This window comes from Venustampulla echinocandica (assembly GCF_003357145.1).
Source record: "Venustampulla echinocandica strain BP 5553 chromosome Unknown scaffold_7, whole genome shotgun sequence".
NCBI classification, from domain to species: Eukaryota; Fungi; Ascomycota; class Leotiomycetes; order Helotiales; family Pleuroascaceae; genus Venustampulla; species Venustampulla echinocandica.
Genome location: NW_022474212.1, coordinates 97,679 through 115,516, shown reverse-complemented (window position 1 = coordinate 115,516; position 17,838 = coordinate 97,679). Strand labels below are relative to the sequence as shown.

The window sequence follows — 17,838 nt, the reverse complement described above, 5'->3', positions numbered from 1 at the left end:
AAGGATAACATAAGGCTACGGATGCTCCTGGGTAATAGATATCATAGGTTGACTAGAGATTCGCGAGGAGAGTGCCGAGTAGGCTCTTTAGGCAGGTTGCATATCTAACCTGTCACTTTCTAAATGTAGTACAGTAAATTTTCTACAAAGCGGGTAGCGTAGCTGAATAGAGTATGAAATTTTAATATTAAAAATTGGAGGGTTTGACTTGGACGGAAATAGATCCTGTACCCGTTGGCCAGAGCCAGGTGTGGGGTGGCTCGGTGGCTCAGTGGCTCCTGGTTGCGGCTGAGGATCGGACGCCGCCATGGTTAGATTAGATGTCGACAATTACGACTTCATAACCTTCAAAGAGCACATTTACATCCGCGTCTACATCCACAACAGCACCAACCTCTACATCAACATCAACATCAACACACGCATGCCAGCAGCACCTACTATTATCCCGTCCAACGCCGCCTTTTCGCTTCCTCTCCCTTCTCGACTCCCGATTCTATTCGATTTCTCACTTTGTCCCCCTCACGCGCGCATGCCATATCCTCTCCTCAATCCTTCACGCCTTACCTAGGTACGATACAGCCTCTCTGGTTTGTTGCATCGACATAAACCGCCTGCTGTGCGACAACTCCTGGAATATTCTTCCTGACGGCGCCAGAGACCCGAACTCAAGACCAAGATCTGTCTGCTCAAGCCGCCCACAGCCACACCAAAGTGCCTGCCAACATTTCAGATCGACGGGGCCTATCTCTAGAAACACCATACACAAAGTTCCCTTCCAGAGACCTCCAGGCTCACGACGCGGCGCTGTGGCGACCGACCTGCGATCGTATTCCATACCCCTAGTATTCCAGATTGGGGTCGATGACGGACGGCAAGAACAAGAATCGTCCCAAGTGAAGTGAACTGGATGCGGACACAATAGGAGGATGCTTGCAATGTCGATGTTTCCCGATCCTCCGCAAGATCCCCGTACAGATGAGGCCGGTCCGAATCTCCATCTCATGACAACCGCTAGCACACCGGCAACCCCAGGCCCCTCAACTCCAACAACCGTTCGGCCCTTGCCTTTGGCTCAATTAAAGATTGACGACCATGAGGACGACATTGACATTGTGCCTCCTGTGCGCCCCAGCAGCACCCCATTTCCACAGGCCGACCTTGCCGAAGGGGACATCCACTGCTTGCAACGCTGGAGTGAGGGAGCCCGCGTGGATGGCGTGGCCCAACTGATCATTCCCTCGGCGTCTTCCAGTTCACCACTTTGCAACTTACCAACGGAGATCCACGAATGCATCCTTGACCACCTTTTTGGCATCAGGGCATCGGCTTCTTCAAGGACCATGGGTGCAGGACAGTCGAAGGTTTTGCGAGGTTGGGGTACAGCATTAAGACACTCGAGACGACGAGAGGTTGCGGAGCTGGCACTGGTGAGCCGAAAATGGAGGCACTTGATTCAAGATCGGCTGTACCGTCATCTAAAGATCAAGGGCACCAGGCAATCAGTAGAACAGGCCATCGTATGGTTCCACCTACATCCTCACCTCTGCCCCTACGGCAAACACATCGAAATCTGGTTTCCCGTGTTTCAGCAAAAGAACCCAGCCTTTGACAGAACTCTTCGTGTCCCTACTCCGGACCGCTCAGCATCGATTCGGTCCAATGCGCCTCCCGGGGGGAGTATTAGTACTGTGACCTACCAGAGCCCGTCTGATAATTGCACATTAGAGGAGATCTTTAGATTCATTCAGTTGACATTCGGGGAAGCCTGCATCTTGACGCTAGAGGGTGGAGATAGGAAAAAGCCCCCAATGGTCAGGCACTTTCTCAATCCGTCATACCCCGAGCCACTACCTGTTATTAGCCAGATCAGGACCTTGGTATGCAAGGGCCAATGGAATATAATGAGATGCAATGAGGACTTCCAGAATATCGTCGCTGCGTTGCCCAACCTCAATGAGTGGCATGGCCTTTACGCCAAACCGAAGTCGAAGAGCTACATATCCATGGCGGCGACACTTCCTAATATCCCGCAGCACCTTACACATCTCAATCTATGCCTCGAAAATGACTATCGACGAGAAGCCGTCTCTCCTCTCTTCGTAAAGAAAGTAGGTATCAAAACACACTTTTGTGCCGAGCTAGCAAAGGCAATCCCAACTCTAGAGCATCTTGCATTCACGGGCCGGATTTGTCGCTGCTTCTTTGATGATACAGCAAAACTCTCGAATCCACGGACTTCACGGCTGAAGAGTATCGACTTCATTGTCAAGAATATATGTAGACCAACATTTGTTTGGAATGATGGCACAGGTATCACCGATCTACCATTCATCCAAGCTTTCGAATCCCTGGTCCTTGCTGGAATTAGGTCCCTTGACAAACTCCCAGCGCTGGAATTCCTGAGGATCCGCTTCATCGATCTGGGTGAGTGACATTTTTTCAAAAAGTCTCCCTTTGACACTAATCAGGAACAGAATCGCAATTGCCCGCTCTGAACCCTTACTTCCAGCTTCAAAACAACCAATGTACTGGAATCTGGAGCGATCCGATTGTGGGAACACTCTCGCGGACCAGACCTGTAGCGGCATTTGTCGAGAAATCCGAAACTTTTAGCGGGATCTGTCCCAGCGATGGTCAGCTTCTGACTCCTGCAACTTTCTCCAAAACTCGGCCACTATCTATCAAAGTCTCAACCTATCAGTCACTCACGGGTGGAATCAACATCACCTAATACTTCCCTTGTCTTTCGTATCTTTGTGCTACTATCTTACGCTTGCTTGGCGCTGGGTAAAATTGTGATTTAACTGGAATATTGGGGGCTGCAGGGTAACTAGGTAGCAACAGGGATATTATGAAGCATGGCTAGCGATGGAGTTACCGGCATTAGGAGGAGTCTGGGTTACGAAAGGGAATATCCCAGTGTCATGACATTTCGCAAGGCTCATGCATGCATAATGAGGATATGGCACTTTCTTTCGGCTTGTATTGCGGCAGGTATACGCATATTATGTCTAGACTCATGACATTAAATCCTTGACAGGAGTTAACTAGCTAGAAAAGCTACGTGGAATCATACATCATCATGACTTTGATAGACGTGCTTTCGGTTTCATGACAGACTTTGTAGCAGAAGAACCGATATCCAAAACGATGATCCCAAGAATCCAGGCGTTGGTAAGAAAGAACAAGATACCGGCTACCCAGAGGCCAGGAACAAATGTGCTTTTCCCGAGAAACTCAAGTTGGAAGCCCTGGTGCAACCATAATCCTTGGGTCGCCACCCAAAGTGCAGCTACTGAAAGTCCGAGGAATTTGTTTGCCAGGAGGGAAGAGTTGGGAAGGTAAAAGGGTAGGAATACCATATACCAGAGGAAATACTATGTTCGTTAGCATGCATTAGGTTGTACTTGTGTGCAAGGAGCCTAGAAGAATGGAGATTCCGGAGAATAAATGGAGGAGGTACCTGGCTGGTGCAAACTTTATTAAATGCAACAAATGCGAACGTTTGAGCTAGCATCGTGGAAGGGAGATCCTTCTTTGCTAGCACGAGAGGTAGGATGACAGCTGAAAGTAAGAGCTGTGGGAGGAAGGCTAGGGATTCAAGGTTCATGGCTAGGGATCCGAGGCCGGAGGAGCTGAGGTAAAGGAGAGTGTTGTATGGGGAGAAATTGTGCCTGTGATCTATCCGGGTTACATGGTGAAGATATGTTTGTTGGAGAAATGGCCAGCCGTAGCTTTTGGAGGGTTTAGCCCGGATTCAAGGTCCATGAGCAGGGTATTTGACTTACATCGAGTACATCACGGTATTTAGTATTGTGAAGGTTAGGAGACTTATCACAACAAGTCTGATTCGAGCGCTGTTGCAGAATTTCATTGCGAGACTGACGATGCTGGAGCTTTCGGCCCGAGAAGGTGTTGTGTGTGAAGGGACTCGCTCATCATCTAGCCACCAGATAATAGATGAAGCGTATATAAATGGATAGATTTTAAAATGAACGCCCAGTCCCAGCAGAACGCCGGCGAGTGATATCCTTTTCTGGGTGATGGCCCATAAGAGGGCAATCACCATTACACCCAGTAGGCCTTCAGAGCTACCCCTCGTACTAATAGTGGCAACCATGGGATTTAAGAGCCAAAGACTGGCAAATTTTAAAGCGCGCTCAAGAGACATATGATTTGAGCTCTGGAGGACAATGACAATTAGCCAGCCAGCTATAATGTCTCCAACGGCGAAGAGGGCCTTTCCAAAAGAGAACCAGGTGCCGGACCATGTTGTCGGCCAGAGCATCCAAGCCAGGAGCGGCGTGTACCGGTAAGTTTCCCGGTCGTATGGAGAGCCTTGCGTGTGAGCAGTGAAACGCGCCGCATCGGTAAAAACGAAGTAGTCGATGTCCGTATATTTCACGGGTGAGTTGGCGTCTTGCCACAGGCCGTAGAAGAATAGGACCACCCTAAGCGCAATGGCAGAGGAGAAGACGAGAACGGGGCTTGCGAAGAAGCGTGACATGCTGGCAAGTGTAAAAGGGGTTTCTAACAGAATGAACGAATGAATGAATGCCGGGTTTAACAAGGACAACAGGCAAATTCCCTCGCCATGACCATCCTGCGAATTCAGATATTCAGGTTAAGATTTGGTCAATATCTCGGCCCTGCTCTTCCCGGTATGCACAGCGGTGACTCGTCTGCCCTGTGGGTGTTATGGTGCGGTCAACAATGATGTTTTGTTTCCACAACATCGTGGCACGTCGGAAAGTTCTGCCGGTGGACACCGCCCCCTCAGGATCGCCTGTCTTGCCTTGCTGCTCGTACATATTGCTGCCAGTCCTAATCACAGCAAGATCTCGTCAGCATAGTTCCATATCTCGGCCATCCACTGTTTCAACCGAGCATCATGTCCACCAAGGCAAGTCCAATGTCCGGCGTCAAGAGACACCACGATGGGATTCAAAAGGAAAAGGGAGCGGGGGCAAGTCCCTCGCCTTTCATGCCCATGTTCGAGACCTTTCGCGACGAGCTGGACGAGCACCATGACCGGCGGGAGCGCATCATAAAAGCTTCTCGAGACATAACCGCTGCGAGCAAAAAGATGTGAGTTTCAGCAGCTTTGAGCTCCCTTACAAGCTCGCCGGTGCATTCAATCCCACTGACTTTGGAACGCAGTATTTTCTCTCTGCAAAGGTAACTAACTAATCACGTGTTCTATACCTTCCCACCTAGTTATCCTTTTCCCTCCACCTCCCATCTGACAGGTGCAGAGTACGATCGTTGAAAAGCGAAATCCCCGCCAAGATATTGTCCGAGGTCCAAGAACGCTCCGTAGCAATGCAGAACCAGTTTGAATCTATCGCGCCGGACCTTGCGGGCCTCAATGCGTGGCGATACCAGCGCCAGATCTCGGGCGGCATCCAGGAATACATGGAAGCCATCTCTTTCCAACATTATCTCCGCCACCAGTCTTTAATAACTATCGAGGAGGCGGCAAAATCCTTGCCGGCCACTATTATCCTGACTGCGGACGACTACGTGCTGGGCATTTTTGATCTGGTGGGCGAATTGATGCGGTTTGCTATTACCACCATCGCTACGACTGGAGCGCTACCTGGAACTCAATCGTCATCAGGGGAGCATAACGTGCTAGAAGACCTGAGGGCCTTGAGGACGAGCTTCGAGGCATTAGATACAACCTCGTGTGGAGGTACTGGGCTAGGCAAGGACGTGGGGAAGAAGATGGAGGTGATGAAGACGTGTGTAGAGAAGGTTGAAACCGCAGTTTACGGTCTGACTATACGAGGCAGTGAAAGGCCAAAGGGATGGATTCCAGACCTCGGAGACCAAGCTGTAGCTGTAGAAAGTTATTAATAATAGAACATTACCGTGGCAATTTCTCAGCCGCTTGTTGAGGCTGGCGGACTTCGAGATGGGATGGCCGGCATTGATCGTGGTCTTGGAGTCCAGCAAAAGATTTAACAATTTCATTGCGACTGTGAGACTATGGGAATGGCCCAGTAATTGGAGTTCCTCTACTTCGTACCTACCTAGGAGGTACCGTTGGAACGCACCTTATGGTACATAGGTCTGGAATACCTAAGGTAAGATTAGGTACGTGTACCATTATAATACATTGCCAAGAGGAACTAGCGGAGTTGCCAAATTCGGACTATCCGCCATCTTGTCGGATGCGGCCGCTAGACTGCATATATGGTGGGGCACCTGTGCGCGCCTCTATCATTTTATTATTCTTCTTGCAAAGTATATTCACCCTTATACAAAGTATTGACACTTGAAAAGCTGCCCGTTGATTCTTCATACAGAGTACCGCATACTGGTACCATCAATATCAAAACTTAGGCCAAGCAACGAATACACATCTATCTGTTGTCAGGATGTTGCGGTGGTGAGTTGCATCTAATTGTGACCACGGTTCGCGCCCCATTAACTGCAGAGGCTGACTGCAACCCCCACCCCTAGGTACCAGATGAAGTTGGCTGCGCGCCCGTTGTTGACCCAGAGTATTACGACAGCCGTGTTGTTTGCAACTGGCGATGTGATGGCCCAGCAATTGGTCGAAAAGAAAGGATGGAAAAATCATGAATTGGCGCGTAGCGGTCGCATGGCGCTCTATGGCGGTGGTAAGTTATAGACAGCATCCTGCCGTACCACGGAACCACACAACACAGGACATCACTAATGAAGGGTTTTGCATTGCACAGCTATATTTGGTCCCGCTGCGACAACGTGGTACAGGTTCTTGCAGAACAAGATCGTCTCGAAGAACAAGAATCTCGAGATTGCGGGGAGAGTCGCTGCCGACCAAGTAATATTCGCCAGCACCAACATGTTCGTCTTCCTTAGCAGTATGGCGATAATGGAGGGAACCAGTCCGAAAGACAAGCTCGAGTCGACCTACGCCACAGCTTTGGCCAAGAACTGGATGATTTGGCCTTTCGTCCAGGCTATCAATTTCAAGTTGACCCCTTTGCACCACCGCGTCCTGGTCGTCAATGTTGTGTCGCTGGGTTGGAACTGCTACCTTAGCTACCTCAACAGCCAAAGCGATTCCCAGCCCACACTAGTGCCCTTGCCTTCATGAGCTCAGTAGATATTCATATTCTCGGGAGATGGATGTTATCATAAGGAGTTTGCATGTTCAGGCATCAGCATCAGCATCAGCATTTTTATAGAGAGGGGCAACACAGCACTGGCGTTCAAGGCGTGCCACACAACAGAAGCTTTAAAAAGCGGATAGTGATTTTCTCAGGGTAGGGGGCCCTTGTATGTACCTACCTTAGGTACCTATATAGTGAAAACGCAGTAGATAGCGCTGTAATATACATACGTTACAACCCCAAGTCGCTCGAGAATTTCCAAGGCTCTCCTTTAAGTTTTGCCTACCTAGAATACCTTAGAGAGTAGCTCAGTCCCCAATAACATGGAAGGTAAAAGTAACTAAGTACCTAGGTACCTTGGGTATTCCGCGGGGGGAATATAGTTCACGTGATTTGAACTTTACTCGCCACGTGCTGGTGGCTCGTGGCTGGTGGCCAGGCTCACGACTAGCCTGCGAGTAGCGAGGCTGGACGTCGGAAAAGGACGTCGCATCCCGACTTTTAGGACAACGATAATCTCGAAATACTCAAACTTCTACACCCAAGTACAACATCACCACCAACACCAACACCTACCAACACCCACAACATACAACGACGGATTGCCTGGAGCAATAATCGATCGCGCACCCCGACTGTTTTCCTCGTTAGACAAATATTTTGTCTCCTTACCCCCACCTCGCCATCCTCACCATCGTCACCCATCACCTTCGATTGCGTTTGATAATTGGACTCTGTCTTGCGCATCTTTCTTTTTCTCGGGACCATTTAACGTCTCTGGATCTCCTCACGTCCCGCAATCATGGCTACAGCAACTGCTCCGGCACCTGCCAGTGGTGACGCCAACCCCTCGTCCCCAGTCGATCTCTCTACTATCCCCATCTCGCCGGATGGTGGCAACACGGTCGATGGCAAGAAGCCCAGTGGAGAGAGCGCAGCAGATGAGCAGATTACTGTCTTCCATGACAAGGATAACTTCAATGTCAAGCACCCCTTGATGCACAAGTGGACCTTGTGGTTCACAAAGCCACCTAGTGGAAAGGTGAGGCTACCCGCTGTCGGGAATGAGGCAACAATAACTAATACTTTACAAGGGCGATAACTGGAACGAGTTGCTAAAGGAGGTCATCACTTTTAACTCGGTAGAGGAATTCTGGGGAGTCTACGTATGTTCAGACCTCTTAACTTGCTAGATTGGACCTCGTAAACTGATGGTGTCAGAACAATATTGCTCCCGCCTCTGAACTTGCGCTGAAGTCTGATTACCACCTTTTCAAGGAAGGAGTCCGGCCCGAATGGGAGGATGTGCAAAATAAGCACGGGGGCAAATGGGCATATCAATTCAAAGAAAAGAGAAGCGTGCCGATAGATGAGCTCTGGCTTCATGTCATGCTTGCCGCGATCGGCGAGACCCTCGAGGAGGAGGGCGACGGTGAAGTCATGGGTGTTGTTGTCAATGTGAGAAAGGGATTTTACCGCGTTTCGGTCTGGACCCGCACTATCGGGAAGAGCATCCCTAACGGCGGCGACGGCGATGTAGCTGGTGGAAAGGGCCGGTCAGTGGAAAAAGGCAAGGAAATTCTGATGAACATCGGCCGGAGGTTTAAGGAGGTCCTGAAGCTACCATCGTCCGAGGCTGTCGATTTCTCGGGTCATACCGATAGCGCCCATAGCGGCAGCACACGCGCGAAAGCGAAGTACACGGTCTAAGTTAGGTTTGATCTGGTGGTTGATCACCTCCCGGTTCCTGGCTCCTTGCTCTCTTGGACTTTTTATTTGGTATTGCAATATAAGGTTATGGTCGGTGCAAGGATGGGTTTTTATTCATGGTAAATATGCATAAAGCTCGCAGCTCGGGAGCTATGGTCACGGCTCTCGTCTTTCCAGCTCCATGGTTTCCTTTTGCCTATCCTTCTAGGGCGGCTTGGTCAATGGCGTTGCGGCTACGACCCATGATTTCGTCAAAGTATCCATAGATCAGCGTACGCAGTAATAAAAGCTTATGAATACCCCCACTTGCCGGCCTTCAATAGAGCAGTGTTAGAACTTCTTGGTTTCCCTTCAGTAGACGAGATCTAAACGAGACTGAACTTTAGATGAACGATAGCAACCACGCTTTGCTTTGGGTTCTGATAGTGCGTTTGTTACTCTGTACAGCTTAGTTGGTTGACACCTGGACCACCAGCATGCATTTTTGGGCTATCTTCAATTCCGCGTAGGTTAAGTTAATAAAGGACGCTTAGGGACTTAATCATTACGAAATATCACGAGAATCGGGGCACCAGAATGCCCGAAACCTTACATCCTTTCATTGAAGTATAAGTGATAACGGTAAGCAAAGGGACGAGACAGTCATTCTTGGTATATATATATATTTATAATAACCCATCTTCCATGTCTATACAGGTACTATAATACAGTCTAAATCTGTACTTCTCATCTCATATATGTACATGTACATGATCTGTCTACATCTCATCACCGCTTGCCTCCTCGACAAAAACAGATTTGACAAGCTGTTTCTTATTAACTGCGCCGTTGTTAGCATGCCTATTCCTACAAGTAGACAAAAGAATAAGGGCTGAGATTTTTAAAAAGTACCAGACTTACTTTTCCCCATTGCATTCCTCGGAATCTCGTCCACGATCTTTAGAACTTGGGGTATTTTATACGGCGCAATTCTCTCCTTCAACGCCCTCCTCATATCCAGTGGGCCCCATCTCTTACCACTCCTACTTTCGCTCCATTCCATGCCTTTCTTCAAGATGACCACGGCACCGACTTTCTGCCCCCATTTTCCAGAGGACACTGCTACCACTGCCGCCTCCGCGATTTGCGGCAATGAAAGCAACTCGCGCTCGACTTCTAAGGCACTGACCTTCTCTCCGCCCGATTTGATAATATCAGCGCTCTTCCGCCCTCGAATGAAGTACATAGGGCCCTGTGCCCAGTCCCTCTGTGCATCGTTGTGACCTGCGCTTGGAACGGCACGCCGGACAGCCACATCACCAGTCTTGAACCAGCGCCCTTTTCCATCCTCGCTTTCAACGTGCTCCTCCCGCATCGCTTTTTCATTGTGCCAGTACTCTTGGAAGATGGTCGGCCCGCGGAGCTGGATCTCACCGTCGCGTTCACGTCCATCGGGACCGACCTCTTCACCGGGGTGGATTATCTCTCCCGACTCCGTATCTACGAGGCGCACCTCTACGGTCGGGAGAGGCCAGCCAACGCTTCCGTCTACGCGGTCGGATGGAGCGAGGCCGCAGGAGAGCGCCATACCTACCTCGGTCATGCCGTAACGCTCGAGGATGACATTGCCGCTGCTTAGGTCGGTCCAAGCCTTCTTCGTAGGCGTTGGGAGGGCCGCAGAACCGGAGATGCTAAGGCGTAGGTTTTGTGGAGAGATGGCTTGCTTTGCGGCGTTTTGTAAGGATACGGGAAGGTCAGGGAACGTAGACAGGAGTCGGTTGTAGACTGTTGGAACAACCGTGAAGAATGTAATCTTTTCTTTGGTGGGAGGTTTTAGGTCGCTATTACCAGTTGAGAGAAAAGGCGCTGCAAACCGCGACCACACAGCTGTTGCGTTGAAGGGGAAGAGGAACTCTATTGTAGCTCCCGCAAAGAGGGGCGCCAATATAGCGTTGATGGTGCCGTGGATATGGTGTAGCGGAAGTACGTGTAGTAGGTGGTCTCCGGGGCTATACTCCCAGGCCTTGACCAAGGGTTTGCATTGTGCGGTCATAACCCTCTGTGGAAGCAAAACGCCTTTCTGTTACCGGGTCAGTAAGGTAACCTCAAGGTCCTATAATCAGGCATGGGCATGGGTCATACTGGTCGATTTGTAGTTCCAGAAGTGTACAGCATCATTCCCCCTTCTCCATCACTAGGACCTCGCAATACAACACTCCCATCCGCAGTACTACCACCTCCAAGCCTCTTTTTTAATTTGACGAACGTTGGTGTTGCTTCTAATGCTTCATCGAGGACTTCTTGGGCCTTGCGCTCAAACTTGGCCGACGACAACAACATCGAGGCCTGACTATGATCCATAATGTACTTTAACTCAGGCGCGGGGAATGCTGCAGATAGAGGAACCGCGATTGAATGCATAGCCAAAATAGAGAGAAGGGTCACTAGAAAGAAGACAATGATCAATTCCCATTCCACAGCTCGCGGCATTCACACATTGCGCACCCACATAATCATAGCTATTCTCCACTAGGAATGCTATCCGCTGCCCATTCATTGCCCGTCCGCCAGACTCACTAAGGAGCCTGTCTCTGGCCTCCGCTACATCCTTCAACAGCTCGCCGTATGCAAATCTCCTCCCCGAGATCGAGTGTATGGCAACAGTCGAGCGCGGGTCATGGCTCGCAATTGCTTCGAAAACCGGTAGGCGGGGTAGAGTAGAGGCCATTCTGCGAGGGATATAGCTGGAAAGACCTGTAAAAGTGTAGGTATGCTTGGCAGAAATTCGTCCAACAGCGAGCGCATGCGACAACGGTGGTCCCGGGGGGGGAGAGGAGTTGCGGAGAAAGAGTGATATTGATATTGACTTTCGCAAGCAAAACATCGCACGGGGAAGAAGGGGAACAGGAAGACGGCGGCGGATGCGCAAGGAGCAACTTATTATTACGAAGTACTCTGCGGAGTATTGCTTCGCTGCATAGACTAGGGCCAGGATGACGCTTCCAAGGCTCGTAAGACGCAAGACTTCGGGGGCTGTCGACGGAATTTAAAGCCGAGGTAGTAGACAGCGTCAAAGGGGATTGGCGGACACCAGAATAATTCCCGACACCGAAAGGAAGCGAGGGCCAGCGCGGTCCGAAGTGTAGCCGGCGTTTATTACAGCCAATCAATAATACGTCGATGCAACATCTCTGGAGTCCTAAGACACAAGCCCATCACATTGCCCATCCCGTATATTCTAGATTCACCCGTCGGCCGCGTCCATATCCACCCTAGGATACTCCTAATCAGAGAGTGAGCTTGATTCTGGGAACCCCAAACATATCTAATCTCCTCCGGTAGCGACAGGCATTGATGCTCCGCGGACGCCTGCTGGCTCTGGCGCGGCGCCCGCTCTCAACCATGGCCTCCCAATCACCTATGGAAGATACAATGCGCTCCAAGGTATGTGCTCTGTACGGAAATCCCCAAGGCAATATATTGCCCGCGCAGCTCCATTTACTTAGGCCCCACAGCGCTGTCGAGTCAGTCAGGATCTAACCTCCATATCTACAGATAGCAGCCGCCCTTCAACCCACTCACCTCGAAATTTACAATGACTCCCACCTGCACGCACACCACAAACCCATGGAAAACTCTACATCCCATGAAACACATTTCCGCGTCGTGGTCACCGCCGAAGCGTTCAGGTCGAAGTCGCAGCCGGCACGCCATAAGATGGTGTATGCGCTTTTGAAGGAGGAGATGGCCAGGGAAGGGGGCATCCACGCATTACAGTTGAAGACCAAGACCCCAGAAGAGGAGGAGGCGCTGATTCGGAAGGAGAAGGAGGAGAAGGGGACACAGGTTCCCGGGGCTAGCGTTGGGGCGGCCTAGTTGGGAGTTCCAGAGGCCCACAAGCCACACGATAGATGTAGTTGTGTTAGACCGTCACTTATCAAGGAGGCAAGGGGATTGCAACGAATGATTTGAAGGTGCTATACGTCAGCTCAGCAAAGCCGCTTAAACCTCCCAAGGTACAATGGCGACCTAGGTATGACAACAACACAGGATGCGGCAATGATGGGCTTAGCAGTTCATACCTGACTATGAAATTCCATGTAAAATGGACGTCAGCCTACGAAGTAGAGTATCTTTTACAATGGGTAATCACATTAAGCTACAACACCACAACACTGAGCTCCAAACCCAAAACTAGCACAAAACGCCCATTATCTATGTGACTACTTCGAATGTTTCTTGAAATCAACGTACTGTTCCTACATTAGAACTTCCCATGCTTGAGTTTCAGGCTCCTTGAGCTCGGCTATAGGTTGTTTTGCCTTGGTGCAAAATCTCTTCTCCGGGGTCGAACTAGGCGTGGATTTGTTGGACAAGAAGCCACCGCTCGACTTCCGACGCTTGATGAACGTCATAAAGGAAGGCGGCTCTGTTTCTGCCTCAACTCTAGCATTGAGCCATCCCTTCACTTTAGTAATGCCATCTATTGTATGCCCTTGGCCACCTTTTCTCGATGACGCGTCATTCGAAGCTGATTGTGACCGTGTCCTGAACTGGGTTGGGTCAGGTGACGGTGATGTACGAGACTCTACTCGACGTGTCTTACTTGGTTTCGTAGAGGGTGGTTCTGATCCGTTCCCAGGCACAGGTGAGCGTGGCCTATTTGCACCCCTGTGTACCACAAAGGATTTAGACTTTTGCGATAATTCAGAGAATTTGTGGCGCAAGAGAGGTGAGGGTGTCGATGTTGCACTTCTCCCTTTCGGGCCTCGCAAGTCCTCGTTTGAGGTTGAAAGGGGGGTGGTATTTGACCATGGCAGACGGCGTCTGGTCGACTTGCTTGTACTTCCTCTCACAACAGTGACCTGCTGTTGCTTAGGATGCGGAGAAGTCGATACTTCCTTCTCGCGTGATTGTGTAGGGTCCGTCACACGTGGCTGATTGAACTGCCGACGAATCCTTTGGACTTCCTCTTGCTCTAGTGTAGCTAAAGCGTCTTGTAAGTTACTAGGAGAAATTATTCCTCGAGAGTATTTTTGCTGTACCACGGTCTCGTCATAAAATGACCAGCCTGTCATGGCTTCTCCGCCGGTGGACCGAATGTTGGAGACATATTCAACATAGTCAGAAGAAATTACCCGTATAAAGTCGTCGCACAATGACCGGTGCAAAAGCTGTTTCGCCTTCCGTAGCCATTCCACATACACCAATGCCCAAGTGAAAGCTCTCCGACTCCCAGCGAAGTCAGGATAAGATGCTTTGAATCTGGTATAGATATCTGCATCTGTTAAGGAATTGAGCCCGCTTTCGGTGAGAGTCAAGGGGTCAACTGATTCGGTTCCTTCAATAGGGGCACTCGGCGTTCTTTCTCCTACTGTACGCTCAGCGATGGAAGCCGGTTGCGGTACTTCTATAAGAGTCTCTGACACCGTTTGTGCTTTCGATTTAGTTGACTGGAGGGTTCCCGAACAAGAAAGTACGCCTGAGACCTGTTTCGCAGAAGAATTTCGTGTGGATGGAGTTGCTGGCCGAAGTTCATGGGGGGCTTTTTCACTGTCAGGCTCAGAGTCCGGTCGTCTCCGGTTTAGGGAACGAAGTGGCTCAATTGCGACAAGCTGGTTGTTGAACATATGTCTACTAGCTCTGGCCATAGCTTTTGTATCCAATTCCGCGGGTTCTTCAAGAACGATGGCTGAAACCGCTTGCATACGACGTCGTCGCTTGATACCAGCAAGTTGAGGATCTCTATCAAGAGTTTCGGTACCTCGCTTCAAGGGGTGCACCGGCGATGGTGAATTCTGGCGGACAGCCCGTTCTTTGCTAGCCGAAATCAGGCCCGGGAGTGTAGTAATGGCTTGAGGAGAATTTGATTCGCACGCAAGGTCATGTGGAGGAAGCGAATCCTTGCTACTATGGGTACTGAAACCACCGGGCTTTACATCTTTCCCCAGGCAGAAGGCGGTCATGGTTTGTGCCGTCCGAGTTGTACCGTCTTGGATAGGTGAGCATTCCAATCTCGCTGGAATTTGTTTTGTCGGGCAATCTTCATATGTACCTCCCACATCATCGGTTGTTTCGTCACTCCTCTTCGAAAAAGTGTCTCGGGGCTCCCTACCTAGCTGCTGGACAGTAGCTATAGACTCCCTAACAGCGTTCGTATGCTCCGAGCTCAAAACCTCAGGTTGAATACTGGAAGAATCATCGCACGTGGCAGGAATAATGGGATCTGATGAGAGCTGGGGGTGCCGCTTTCTTTGTTTTAATACTCTAGCAGCCGAGCCTGAGCAGGATGGGTCGTGGTTGTCGTTATATGTTTTGATAGCAGGGGTTTGTTCTACTTGTACTAGCATCGGGATTTGTAATGCGGTTGAAGGTGGGTTTTCGGGCATTTCCGTGATATGTACTGTATCCTCCTCGTTATATTCGGGGGCTTCACCTATCGCATGCAGCACGTCTAGTTCAAGTTCCTCCTCAGCTGCAGGGCTGCTTGAAAATACGACGGGCACTCGTTTTGACTGACATGGTCGGGAATTTTCCAGAGATACTCCACCAGACGAGCGGGCCAGTCTTGGAATACTTGCCATTCCGGGCGACATTCCCACATTTGTATGCCCTTCCGGATCATTGCACTGCTCCGTGTCGTCCAAAAGTGGAAATAGTCGTCTATCCAAACCAGCTAGTGTATGAGTGAGGTGCATTTCCGGACTTGAGGACCATGGGCTACACCCCCTTCCACTGCTTTTATGCTCCGTCGGGGACCGATTGTCCGTCCCAGCTTTTGCAGGAGTGGCATAGCTTCGTTCTAACCCGGAACTTGGCAATGCGGGGGAGTTGCCAGGCGAAGTTGACTCCAAATTGAGGGGACTGTCCAGGGAATGTGATACGTTCTCGTTGCTTCTGTGGCTATCACTGATGCCGAAATTCTCGTTGTTCATCGAACTGTGATAGTCCTCGCTATTCTCCTCGTGCACTTCGTTGTCACATTCATGACTAGTTTCTGATTCGCCACTTCCTGTATCTATATCTTGACTTTGGCGCACCGAGCCTTGGCCCGATACTCGAGTTATAAATGTAATTAGGTCTTCTTGGACTTGGGCTGGGGTGATAGCATATGAAGCTCGTGAGTCCATGCCCGGCTTGAACCAAGAATCTTGACGCGCTAAGAGTTCTTTTTGGGCCTTCGATAGTTGCACATATCTTCGGGGGACTCGTCTCATCCCTGCGAACGGATCACCGAAAAATGGGCCAACTACTTGCATTGGTGCCTCGTTAGGTTCGCCATCCAGAGCAGGACTTGGACTATTGGATTTAGAGACACGGACAGAAACCGTTGCCGGCTTTAGGCTCTCTAGGCTGTTTTCCTTTTCACTGTCGTAGGAAGCCACAGCTGGAAGTGCTATTTGGTAGGGGCTGTCCGCCGTCAAAGACAGAGCCTTTGGGTTGCTGGAACTAAATGATGATTGCGAGGATAGGGACACTTGGCTTTGCCGCACGTTGGCGTTCGCATCGATTCCGGATGATATGCGCAAAAGTTTGTCTGCTGAAACTTGTGACAAAACCGCCGGCTTATCGGCCTTGGGGCCCAATGCTTCCAAGGCTCCTTGTGCTACTCCGTTGGTGGTACTCTCATCCTGCCAAACTGCGGGTTTTTGCTTCCATTTCTTCATTAGAACACCTAAAAGCTGTTCCTTGTTCGAAGCCCTGGCCTCGTTGTCCATGTCCCGTTTCCTCTTTGTTTGATTTTGCATCTGAGTTGCAAAAGGGATTTGACTAGTAGATGCCATTGCTAGAGGCATGATTTCTACAGATCCACAAAGCTCCTGGAGTTGAAGGGGAGAGGCAGAGTCAGATCTGAACGATGGCTGTGTTTCACCACCATCAAACAAGTCGCTGAGCTTACCCACCAGGGATCCAATCGTGCTTTGATTCCAAATGGTGATCGGCTTTCCGAAAGATGCGGAGCCTTCACAGCCCAAAGCCGTCACGTCCAGAATATCGAGGATTAATTGTTCTCCCGGTTTTGAGGTCGAATCAAAGATCAAAAATGGACGTTAGCGCTTAGAACTCGCAAAGCTGAGACAGAGAAATCTCACCAGGTTGTAACGGTTCACAGCAATGACGGATCCTAGGGCGATGTCTGTCAGATTTCGATCGTGTATCTTAGCTTGGATGGAGGTCATTCCATCTGATACAGTGACATTAAAGGCGTGGTTTCCGTGGAGCTATTGGGAAATTAGCACCTCATAAGGCAGTTCAAGATCTAATATCTAACATCAATGACTTGGACGGGCTTCCCGGCTCCCAGGTGCACCGTGAAACCGCATCCATGGTAACGACAACTACCCATATGTCCTTCCCGGTCACGGGTAGAGGACAGAGGGAAGTTTTCTACTACGAGCGTGAGCTCATCCTTTATCAAGGGGAGGATCCAGTTTCGCATCAGGTCAGACATCTTGATCGGGTCGGATTGATACCGCTATTTGTCTTTGTCTTCCTTGCCGCCTCAACCACTGAGATAGGTCTTGTGGACGGAAGCGGGATACTTGGAAGAAGACCAGGAAAACATCCGAGGAGAGTATTGTGACAATTGAAACATTTGGCGGGGAGCAGACGAGTCGATGGAGGCTTAGAATGGGGTGATGGGGGAGAATTGAGCATGGCCATTACATTCTCCTGCTGGGAATATCGGTTCGCCAGTCACTCACTTCGAGGTCGGTCGCAGTCGCGTCGGGCTTCCTCCACACGCGTTCCACGGTACCTATCGCTTAGGTAATCAATCGCAGACGACATTTTTTCGATATCCCTTCGAACGCGGTTAGTAAGCATCGCCGCCCTGCTCAAGCATTAATTACCCTCGCTGCCTCGCTGCACCCTCCGCTCAGGCTACTCGGGCTCTACTCATTTAGGGGGACCAAATCGGCTCCCAGAGAGCTCAAACATGATGCCCCCAAAAATACATCCTTTGATCCTCGAAAGAGCGGACCTACCGCGACGAATAGAATTCTAGCTTTTACCGCCTTGACGCAAACGCGACGTTGCA

At 50.2% G+C, this 17,838-nt stretch overlaps 8 protein-coding genes across 8 annotated transcripts; 5 read left to right on the top strand and 3 right to left on the bottom strand.

Annotated features, from left to right (window-relative positions):
* Nucleotides 1–938: 938 nt before the first annotated feature.
* On the top strand, nucleotides 939–2,734 carry BP5553_07972 (Uncharacterized protein; the record flags this gene model as incomplete). Its single annotated transcript, XM_032016595.1, has 2 exons — nucleotides 939–2,427; nucleotides 2,478–2,734. 2 exons carry the CDS (start codon nucleotides 939–941, stop codon nucleotides 2,732–2,734), a joined length of 1,746 nt encoding a protein of 581 aa, XP_031866886.1.
* A 349-nt stretch (nucleotides 2,735–3,083) lies between these two features.
* BP5553_07971 (Glycosyltransferase family 50 protein) lies at nucleotides 3,084–4,510 on the bottom strand (the record flags this gene model as incomplete). The annotated part of the gene is made up of 3 exons (XM_032016594.1): nucleotides 3,084–3,380; nucleotides 3,467–3,677; nucleotides 3,792–4,510. 3 exons carry the CDS (start codon nucleotides 4,508–4,510, stop codon nucleotides 3,084–3,086), a joined length of 1,227 nt encoding a protein of 408 aa, XP_031866885.1.
* A 384-nt stretch (nucleotides 4,511–4,894) lies between these two features.
* BP5553_07970 (Translin-associated protein X) lies at nucleotides 4,895–5,862 on the top strand (the record flags this gene model as incomplete). The annotated part of the gene is made up of 2 exons (XM_032016593.1): nucleotides 4,895–5,091; nucleotides 5,259–5,862. The coding sequence occupies 2 exons, from the start codon at nucleotides 4,895–4,897 to the stop codon at nucleotides 5,860–5,862; spliced, it is 801 nt and encodes a 266-aa protein (XP_031866884.1).
* Nucleotides 5,863–6,478: 616 nt separating this feature from the next.
* On the top strand, nucleotides 6,479–7,093 carry BP5553_07969 (Uncharacterized protein; the record flags this gene model as incomplete). Its single annotated transcript, XM_032016592.1, has 2 exons — nucleotides 6,479–6,632; nucleotides 6,714–7,093. 2 exons carry the CDS (start codon nucleotides 6,479–6,481, stop codon nucleotides 7,091–7,093), a joined length of 534 nt encoding a protein of 177 aa, XP_031866883.1.
* An 818-nt stretch (nucleotides 7,094–7,911) lies between these two features.
* Nucleotides 7,912–8,819, top strand: BP5553_07968 (Uncharacterized protein; the record flags this gene model as incomplete). The annotated part of the gene is made up of 3 exons (XM_032016591.1): nucleotides 7,912–8,151; nucleotides 8,204–8,275; nucleotides 8,331–8,819. 3 exons carry the CDS (start codon nucleotides 7,912–7,914, stop codon nucleotides 8,817–8,819), a joined length of 801 nt encoding a protein of 266 aa, XP_031866882.1.
* A 758-nt stretch (nucleotides 8,820–9,577) lies between these two features.
* Nucleotides 9,578–11,526, bottom strand: BP5553_07967 (Uncharacterized protein; the record flags this gene model as incomplete). The annotated part of the gene is made up of 4 exons (XM_032016590.1): nucleotides 9,578–9,639; nucleotides 9,720–10,878; nucleotides 10,941–11,242; nucleotides 11,376–11,526. 4 exons carry the CDS (start codon nucleotides 11,524–11,526, stop codon nucleotides 9,578–9,580), a joined length of 1,674 nt encoding a protein of 557 aa, XP_031866881.1.
* A 674-nt stretch (nucleotides 11,527–12,200) lies between these two features.
* Nucleotides 12,201–12,674, top strand: BP5553_07966 (Uncharacterized protein; the record flags this gene model as incomplete). Its single annotated transcript, XM_032016589.1, has 2 exons — nucleotides 12,201–12,242; nucleotides 12,354–12,674. 2 exons carry the CDS (start codon nucleotides 12,201–12,203, stop codon nucleotides 12,672–12,674), a joined length of 363 nt encoding a protein of 120 aa, XP_031866880.1.
* A 383-nt stretch (nucleotides 12,675–13,057) lies between these two features.
* BP5553_07965 (uncharacterized protein) lies at nucleotides 13,058–17,250 on the bottom strand (the record flags this gene model as incomplete). Its single annotated transcript, XM_032016588.1, has 3 exons — nucleotides 13,058–16,741; nucleotides 16,892–17,020; nucleotides 17,071–17,250. 3 exons carry the CDS (start codon nucleotides 17,248–17,250, stop codon nucleotides 13,058–13,060), a joined length of 3,993 nt encoding a protein of 1,330 aa, XP_031866879.1.
* Between the last annotated feature and the right edge of the window lie 588 nt (nucleotides 17,251–17,838).